The following is a 10,306-nucleotide window of genomic DNA, read 5'->3' on the forward strand; positions in this document are numbered from 1 at the left end:
AATCCCAAAAAATCTTAGTTTAACACTGAAATATCTTTAAATGATCTCATTGCATTCAGCTTCTCTGTGTGTTGGGTACCTCAGTGCTGTGTTTTGTGGCTAATCCTATTAATTAGTTACCAGTGTATCGGACACTACAGGAGAATCTTGGTGGCAAAAAAGACCATCAAGAACTAACACTGCATGCGTTTCACATCAGACAATTTGATCTTAGTGACATTCTCCAATCACATGTGGGGGATTGTCTTCTGTTTCCTCTAGTTTCAATAGGGACTGAGGGTGAGAAAATAGATCCCAGCAACAGTTGTAAACTTGGTTTTCTAAGGAAGCCCTTGCCCATACTCCTAAATTGATAGCTAGGGATGTGACTATGGTGACTTCTGTATGAGCACATAGTTCAGCTGCTGCAGGCCCCTTTTGGACTATGACTGTATTTGAAAAATATGATGATCATTTTGTGTCATTCAGTGTTTGTCACATGTATAATAGTATTAATTGAGAAAAATATATTTTTCTCAATTTTTTTGTCCCCAGAATAGGAAAAGCAGTTAGTTCACATTAATGAAAGAAAACTGTTTAGGAGAAAAACTTCAAAAAGAATGTCAATCCTCTCATTAAAAACATTCCTATTTTTTCTAAATTCCATTTTTTTAAAAATAATTTCCCTTTCAGGTTGACTGTGCGCACAAACATCCAACCCAAAAGGATTTTACACACACAAGTTTCATAAACCCCTGAAAATAAGGATTAAAATACAGAATCTAACTTTTATTGTATCATGATGTTATGAGATTATAATACATATATTTTTAATTTACTTATTATACTCAAAGCAATCTCTTCTGGCAGTTCAAGGGGCTGCATTTTGGCCACTGTTGACTTAGTAGTTATTTAAAAAAGTCAAAAAAATTCAGTAAAATATGTTTATTAAAATTTTACCCTTTTATGGACAGCCTGCTCTCTAGTTTGCTTAAATATACAATACATCTATTTTCAAATCATATAATAAGAAAATAAGTCTTTCCCCAAGGCAATATTTACAATCTGTGTTGAAATATATAGCTAGAATTATTTTAACAATAGAAGACCAAAATATATTGTGCAGTACACACCTAACAAGTAAAGCAAAACAGCTATGAAAAACTTTTGTTTGTATGCTACACAAAAATAAAAAAGATCAGAACAATGTCCTTTTGTCTTTATATATAATATGTAGCACGAGAGAGTGAGAGAGAAAGAAAGGTGCCTGCTATTTGCTTTTCTTAGTTGCATAATGATTTATGTATAAATTCATTAAATTGGAAATCAGTTGTTCTTTAACTGTACAACATTGAAACACCGTTCTTATCTCAGATCTGCACACAGCAGTGCCAAAAGCAGCAATATATTCATGCTTTTTTGATAGTCTAGGTGTGAATTCACTTTGCATAGAACTAGGAAATAGATGGTAAAGTACTGCAAATTAAAAAGAGGATATGAGAAATGAGCCAAATATTATATCAAGTTTTGTAGATTTCTAAAATAAGCGCATCAGATATTCTAAAGATCTGTACGTAATGCAAAACCAAGAATGCATAGTTTGCTATATTGGACCTATATCAACCGTAAGGCCTTTCCCCACCTCAGTATTATATTTATGGTTCGTAATTCTTCTGGCCAATTTATTGGAACTTATAGTTTCAGCCAAAGATGGTTTGTAATATAAATTTCAGCTACTTTTCTTATCTATTATATTAGAAAAATAAATGGCTCAGCAGTCAGTCTTGGATTGGTCAGGCAGAATGAGGTAAATGGCAGAAGTAACAGCCTACATGAGGCTCCTAACTATAAGTTAAACATTGACCATGGTCCACATACTACCTTCCAGTATGAACCCAAGGTAGAGAGGAGGCAAAGCCCTGAAGTAGATAGAGCAGCAGCTCCACTGTATTGTCCCATGATTTCAAGACACTACAAACTCTGTGGTGTTCTGACTTGGGGAGAGGAGTTGAGGGGGTAAAAGCTCTAGAGCACTTGCTGGGCCTGGCAAGGCTTCCACCTATATTGGGTCAACAGAAATTCCTGCTAATAATATAACTCCCATTGATGTTTGTTTTCTTAGATGAGCATCAGTGGGGCCCATGGAGAAAGTAAGGGAGGAGCCTGGGGAGCTGTGTTGAGGCTAGTGCCTCCCACTGGTATCTTGAAATCTGTGGGTCTAGGAGACAAAATGCTCTGGTCGCTACACAGGATTGGAATGGGGAAGGGACAAGTCTTAACCTTGTGTTCTCAAAAGAATTGGAAGAAAATTTCGTAAGAGGAAAATTGTAGATTTCCTAGTCCCTGTACTGGAAAGCTCTTATGGGGTAGTACGTGGCTTCATATTTTCTAGAAGCATGGAATTGGGCTCTTGCCAGGGAGGAAGGATGATCTGGATGCTAAAGCACTGGAATGGGATTCAGTAGCTAGAGGTTCTTTTCGTGCTCTACCACAGATTTCCTGTGTGACCTTGGGCAAGTCCCTGAATCTCCTGTATGTCATATCTCCATCTGTAAAATGAGTATGAAACGTCCGTATTTCACAAAAGCATTGTGAGAATATATTCATTAAAGTTTCTGAAGCACTCAGATTCAAGGAGCATCTGGTGAAAGTTAGGTTGCCTTTATAGCAACACAGATAATACAATTATTTGAATTTTTAAACAAAGATCAGAACTGGGTTCTATTTTTAAAAATGTGCATTGTTTTAAATACTGCAACGATAGCTTTGGAATTAGTCCATTGAGTGGAATACCTACTTAGGTACATTGCTAAAAAAGCAATAGAGTGGAACTGCTGCTTTACTATCCTTCTAACTCTCACAGAAATGGAGATTATTTTTTAAATGTAATAGATCCACTTTTTGTTGTAACTGCATATATCGAGCCCAACATTGAACTCAGACAACCACCAAAAGTGAAGAATCTGTGTGTCTGAGGAACACACACCAAAACAGAATCACGAGGTCTGAAAAGTTGTCTGATTGCTTAACACTCTAAGTGTACACTTTACAAAAATAACATTGCTGACTTCCATGATTTTATGCACGAGAATCTCAGCTTTCATTAAAAAAAAAAGTTTCTTACCCTTACGATTATGGAAAAAAACTTCAAAATGTGACTCAAGTGCATCCAGAAGGTAAATAAAAGCAACTCCAAATGTATTGTTGTTTTTTTTTAAATCATAGTTTCTAAGCCAATATCATGATTTTGCAGGGCTTGACACACAAGTTTTGAAGGCTTGGGTTAGACATATAAAACACTTGTGCCATGATGGAGGGAGCTCTTGGTCCCATTAAAGTCAACAGCAAAACCTTTGTTGACTTTACCTGGTACAAGACAGTCTTTTAGAATATGGTGCCTCCTAATCAAACCCATAGTCAGTCAAAGGCCAGATAAAACAAAAGTAGATAAGACTGGAACTTGGAGCATGTTTTCAAAGTCAAAGAATTCCAAAACAAAAAATTTACACATTACATCTTATTTTCAGCCCTCAAATTCCTAACTCTTTTAAAACACAAGGGGCTGTTGAAACTTAAGGAAATGGCTCCTTTACTGATTAAATGTTTTTCTTTCAATATTTTTTACTTCCAGTCATAGTATAGAAACTGCATGAGGTACAACTTTGTTTCTGGGCATTGGCAAGAATTAACATTTTTCTAAGTGATATAGAAGGTTTTTCTCTTTAACTAAATGCCCATTTAACGTGATCGTGCTAGTGTGCCGGGCCACTATAATACAGTGTTTGGCATTAAGCAAGGTCTGGAATTCTGAGCACCTGCGCCAAACAAACTTGTGGATCTGATTGTTGATAGAAACTGGAGCCTTGGCTAATACTTCCAATCTAATATAGAGATGTCCCAAAACGCATAATGTGTGTGTAATGGGTAGGAAGCTAGCAGGAAAAAGTGTTGCATGCTGTTTCTTCTCTTCTTATTTAGCTGAAATTCCTTTAGAAAATCCAAGTCATTTATGTTAGTCAGTCTCCTGCCACAAAGTGACTTAAACACGGGTCACTAACCTAGCTATGTTTACATGATGGGATTTAAACCAACATTGGGGGGGAACAATTAATTGCTTACTGATTGCAAGGACCCTTTTTCTTCAGTCTAGCGTAGAACTTGGTATGAAGAAATTAGGTCCTGCAAGGTCAGATAACACTGTTTAATGCTGAACCCCCTACTAGCGCCTTACACGGGATTAGGCAACCCTTCCCTTGATAACATCAGGCCAGAAGTCTAGTAAATCATGACTCTTGTCCACCCGATAAGATATGAAGTTGATCAATTAAAACTTAAGCAGAGTACTTCAGCAGTTAATAAATCTAAACACTCTACCGTCTAGTTCAATTACTATTGCTTGTTTTACATATATGCTTTATTTACAGAGGTTATCTTCAGCAAACAATGTTTATATATTCATGTCCATATTAATTGATGTTTCCTTTAGAAATATAAAATTGTTTCCCCCCATTTGTGCTTCACTTGTAACAAACATATATATTTTAATTATGTAAGAATTGAAATATTAAACCAGTAGACTCAGTCCATATAGTTGCTGTCGTAGGTTCCCCCTGCTATTTTGCATTACTGTTTGATTTGTGTCTTTGTATTTTTCTCCTGTAAGCATAAATATTTTTTATTCTGAAGACTTTTCAATTAAGTTTTTTATAAAGGTTAAGAGAGGTTTGGACAGATGATTGATTGTTTTTACTAAAAGCAAATATTTGGCAAAGAGCATTGAAGGAATTTTTTTTATTAAGCCTGAGTGAAATCTTCATTTGGAGTCATTAGAATTCAACCATAAAATGCAGATGCGCACATCCCCTCTACTTTTCCTTTTGCAAGTTGTATGTCCCAGTCACTTCACTGAAGGATTGCTTCAGCAAAACTTGCAAGTGATTAAGAACAGTTGGCAAGTAAAACATGTACTAACTGAAAGCATTTGGATATGAGGTTTTATGTTTATCATTTTGGAATTGCACTACAATTCTGAAGTGGGAATGATGCATGCATATCTTTAATATAATTGTGAATAGAAGTGGATCTATGTAGCATTTACATTGATTAGAGGCAAAGAATCTGTCCTCTTACCCCCTCCCCCCCCCTTTTTTTTTTCAAATCCCTTTTCATGTCTGAGCTGCAAAACATTTTTATTGGTTGCTTAAACTGATTATTTTGTGTTGGTTGTGGGAGAGGGCATGATTGATGATGAATCTGAGAAGCTACTCCAACTCCCGCTATAAAACTTTCTGCTAGGCATATCTGTCTCTTATTCAGCACGGGGCCTGGAAAGAAATGCATTTTTGTTTCGGTTAATTGTTTTTGCTTTTGTGCTGTCATTTGTGTCATTCATTCCTTCTTTTCAGCTATTGATCTGTCTCTCCATTTTCTTTTTTGTTTTTCATTCTCTTCCTTGCTATTTGCCCATTATATTGACATGTGGTTGACAGCATGTTGTCAGGGCAGAACTAGTGAAGTATCCCGAAGAAGATAACCAACACTACAGCACTGCCAACTGTCAGAGTAAAATCTGTTCAGTGCAATAGTTCAGGTATCATGGTAAAAATCAATGTTGTTTTTATTACTTTGCTTTTCCATGAAGTAGTAAGTATGACAATGAATACCACTCTGAAATGTTCTGTGCTGTATATCTATTAATAGTGAAGCAATGTTGTATATCTCTTCACAACATTTACACAGATTAAATTAAATTTCAAATACTGATTAATTCCTCGCAGCTCTGTAATAATATCATGTATTAATATTTTTGGGACAATTTTCAAAGCTGCGTACTCAATTTGACGCACAGCAATTCAAAATGGACACCAGATTCCTTATTTGAGCACTACACGTGGAATTGGGTCCTCTAGATTTGTTGTCCAGATTTGAAAACTGGGTACGCTGATTTCATGTTTATGTCCTAACTGGTTACATGTCACCAATAGTAATCCAAAAATGTATCTTATGGGCCAGTTAAAATGGGATGAAGTTCAAAAGTTAAAGTTTTAGGTAGTTCATTAGTGGTTTGGTAGAAGTTATTACTAATGGCAAACATGTTGATAGCAGACTGAAACTGATTTTGTACAGATATAATCTTGGATAAAATGCTCTTGTGGTTTGAATCTTTAATATACAAATACAGAATGAGATCCGCATAGAAATTCTTTGTAAAGTACAAGGGTTGCGCAACATACAGAATGCACCAAAGAACCCCCATCAAAAGTTTATTAAGTTCTTAATGAATAGATTCACTAATAGATGTGTGGAGTACATAATATGGGAGATACCTAGCTTTTATATTTGTTTTGCTCCTTAAATTTTCTGCCTATTACAACTTTGCTGAAATGTCATTTTGTTAACTCAGAATCTTGTTTTGGTTTTTAATTTCCTATGCGGGCAGAAAGAGTGAAAAATTTCCATTTCATTCTAACAATATATACCAAATTTCCAGTTAAACAATAGACTGTTATTAAAAATACCACATACAGTATTCTTATTAAACAGATACTGTTTTATTATCTACCATCAACACTTAATACAAAAAGCTTGTCTCATTAAAGAAAATACTGTTTAATGATTTTAAAGTGAGTTATGTTAATACGTACATCAGCCTTACAAAATTGTCATGAAAACTTAGTAACCAAGGCACTCTTTTTCCATCTAGTGCCAAGAATCAATATTTAGAATGAGAATGAACACCTAGACAAGTCTTACCGCATAATTTCCAGAAAAAGAATACTACAGTGTATGTCTGTTCGTACTGATTCTTTATTAGCACAAACATATTTCATAGTAACACATCTGTGTTCTAGGGTTCATTAAAATAATTGCCGTATTAAATGTTTTTAGTAGCACTTTGAACAATGTCTGCTTCTGATATCTTGATAATCGCTGTGTTTTCTTTTATGACAGAGGGTGGTGAAGGCAGATATTGTAAACTACAGTCAAGAGCCTGTGGCAAGAACTGTTAACCCTCCTAGAAGCTCAATGTGTGCAATTCAGTGAACATATTTTTCTTTGTATTGATACCGTTGGCAGCCTTTCTTCCCTTGAACAGGCCTAGAGGTTGCCAGGAACTTTGTTTGAACAGTGACCATCACTGTAGTGCAGTTAGAGGTTTCGAAAACTTGCTACGCCATTGTGTGTTGAAAAGCAGCAGGCATCTTGTTTTATTGGCCTAGATTCAAACAGTGGACCACACACTTTGAAAAATTAAGATATATATTTTTCTGAATTATATTCCCATAAAGCAGTGTAACTGTGTATACATATGCCCTACTATCTTTCTGACTGATGTTGAGGTAAAATTGGATTAGAATTCCTGTATTCAAAATAGTTTTAAAGGCATTACTGCTGTAAGGTATTTTGCAAAGGCATTTTGTCTTTTTTTTCCTGTGATCTAAACTGACACTCAGCAAAATGTAACTTGGAGAAGCTATTGTCATATTATCATTTGAACCAGTAATATATTTTCTGTAGGAATAATTTGGAAGATACTCCATTGTTATATAGTGCAAAAATGTATAAACTGTATCTAATGAGGAACAGTCCTTGAAATAAAGCTACAATAAGAACATACTTTTTTTTTTTAAAGGACCCAAATTGTCCCCATTGCTACTTGCAAGATGCCAGTAATGAACATTAGTGTACCATATCAATGTCCTTTTTTTTGTTTGATGCAGTGCATGTATGTGTTCATGAATTTGGATGAACCTCAGTCAGCAGTTTGGTCTGTTTATGATGAGCGATGTATTCAGCACGCATTAGAAACTGTTGATGAATCAATTAGGATCAGTCATTTTTAGTTCATTCATAACCCCCCAGGGATGTTATGCACCTTGGCAGGATGGGCTGGATTGGGTTTGGCCTGGCACTTGTTTCTTTCCCTATGACCCAATCTCAACAGCAATTCTTGCCAATACAGTTCAGAGTAAAAGCCACAAATAAAAAGTTAAGTCACTCAGTCTTATCCTCTCTGTGACCAACAAATTTCTTCTCTGCTCCACTGAATATTACTTATTTCTGGAGAGTCTCTTTCCGACATAGTGTACTCTGGGGTACATCTGAACGGGAAGCCCAAGAAGGAGGTGAGATTTAAGACAGACTGCTTGGTTTCAGCAGAGAGGAGTCTGTCTTAGCCTTCTAAAGGTGGGAAAAGCCAGTAGAAATCCTGTTTACTGTCACAGGGAGAACATGATTAGAGAGGAGGTGGGCAGGTAATTGGAGAGGAAATGAGGCAAGTAATGGGAGTGGACAATCCCAGTGCTTTGCAACCAGTGTGTGAAAGACGAGATTCCAAAAGAGAGTTACAAATGGTATGAATGTGGTGTCTGGTGTGTCTGTTGTTTTGGCTTTTTTGGGGGGGCTCACTGTATTATTTTGAAACTGATCAATATGCAGTGTGAATGGTAGTTTTAACTGGATGGTAGAAAACTAAAAAGGCTGTGATTTATTATTTCTGAGTGCTCACAAGTGTGCTAGGCACTTCACCGGAACAAGCTGAGGCCAGTCCCCGCCTTAAAGAGTACACAACCAAACAGGCAGATTTTCAGCATAAGCACGCTCTATTTCGGGTCAAATTGAATAGAGATTGTTTATTTTCTGGGCTGGAGAGGGGCAGGTTGGGAAGCTCAGTCCTGTTTCCCCCAACAAATGTACATTTGAGGTTGTACCATCATAGTATGATGTGGATGCTGAAAGGAGCTTTTGTTGAATTATCCTCTTTTACAAAAATATTAGGTTTGTTTTAAATCATGGTCTATCTAGTTATTAACCCCTTAACTGCTGGGTTTCCATATCACTTATCACATATCACTGCTCAATTAAGGAAGGATGAAGAATGGGCATATGGCTGAAGCACAAGACTGGGAACCAGGAGATCTGGGTTTAATTCAGTCTACCACAAACATTCTGTGTGGATTTGGACAAGTTTTTGATGTTTTGTTTGTTGAATTAATGTATCATTTTGTGCTGCTGTTTCCTATCTGTAAAGTGGGATTAATATTTCAAAGTGGCTTCTTCATATTCCCACCTTTGGGATGCCCCTCTCTGAATGGTTTCAAAGCTTTCTGGAAAGTTTTGAAACTGCAATGGACAATGGGTGCGCTATGACCCTCCTCAGTTGCAATAACAATTATTCATTAGCCACATTTATTAAAAGGGCTGTGTGGCCACAACTGGCTCAGTCCCTTGTACTAAATTTGAGTTCTTAGAACTCCCAGGAAGACGTGAGGGTGGATGGGGATTGTTAATATGCAGGGGCAACACACTCAGAGAACTACAATTTCTGGTGGTAAGTAATCTTTTTCTCCCCCTGTACTTATAAATCTAATGGGATGCTGAGAAAAGTAGGGTTCCTACTTTTCTGCACTAGGCCTTACAAGACACTGAAGTTGGTACAGCCACCTATTGACTTAGTTGGATTTGTCATAAAAGGGTGATTATTTTTCTATACATTTAATATTTTCATGGCTTGTAATAGCAATAATGACCTCCAAACTGGGCCTTTCTTGTCTAGTTAGGGGCACAAGGGTGAATTTCTGGCCACACTGAATTCACCTCCAGTTGCTCATATAAATACAAAGAAATGTCTAGCCGTTTTATGGCATTTAACTAGCAAACATATATAAATGTTAATTCTTCTTCCCCCTTCCTCCAAATTTTATGTAATACACTTTGCATAACTCTTAGTATTCTTGCTCCCTTCTGTATAAATTAGATAAAAAATAAAAATTAACCCTTCTAACTGCTGCACCTGGAAAAAATCCTCTCCTCACTTGTTCCTCTTTTCCCTTTCTTTCTCTCTGTCCTGTCCCTCATGCCCTGCTGCCAAACAATTAAAATAACAAAGCAAACCTTTACCGGCCCTTTTCACCAGTGAAAGGGACATTGCCAGTTGTGTTCAAGTTACTTCTTAGCATATGTGCAACGTGCCTCAGGTGGCACATGACCAGGATTCATCACCGAATTTGGTGCACTTGTTGGATCATTAGCTTCCCTGGCCCAGGGATGTAGAAGTTAGTTATTAATTAAAAACCCAAATGCTTTACTTTTTACATTTAGAAAAAAATCTGTTTAATCATTTACCATAGCATTAGTGTTTTCATAGAACAAGTTCTTTTGCTGCTGGATACAGCTGCTCTCCCATAGTAATTTGTGTTCTGCATTTTTCTGTGGGTCTCTTAGTCCTCCTTTCTGCCCCTCTCCTCTTTTTTTGTACTTTCTTCCTGTTGATCTTTTTCTCCTTCATTCTGTTTTCTCTTCCATTTATATTTTTTAGTCTTTATTT

General features: G+C 36.5%; 1 protein-coding gene across 3 annotated transcripts in view; it reads left to right on the forward strand.

Moving 5' to 3' along the window:
- The window catches only part of RAB28 (RAB28, member RAS oncogene family), an 89,971-nt gene extending 81,994 nt beyond the window's left edge, over positions 1 to 7,977 (forward strand). For 2 of the 3 annotated variants that reach the window (XM_073342489.1, XM_073342488.1), the window contains one exon: positions 6,931 to 7,977. In XM_073342489.1, the coding sequence (XP_073198590.1) occupies positions 6,931 to 7,023 (93 nt within the window). In that variant the 3' untranslated portion in view covers positions 7,024 to 7,977. Of the gene's footprint in view, positions 1 to 5,468; positions 5,570 to 6,930 lie in introns of all 3 variants that reach the window. The other variant, XM_073342487.1, reaches the window with a different exon arrangement.
- The last annotated feature ends 2,329 nt before the right edge of the window (positions 7,978 to 10,306 follow it).

This window comes from Lepidochelys kempii, chromosome 4 (genome assembly GCF_965140265.1).
Source record: "Lepidochelys kempii isolate rLepKem1 chromosome 4, rLepKem1.hap2, whole genome shotgun sequence".
In the NCBI taxonomy this organism is placed as follows: domain Eukaryota; kingdom Metazoa; phylum Chordata; order Testudines; family Cheloniidae; genus Lepidochelys; species Lepidochelys kempii.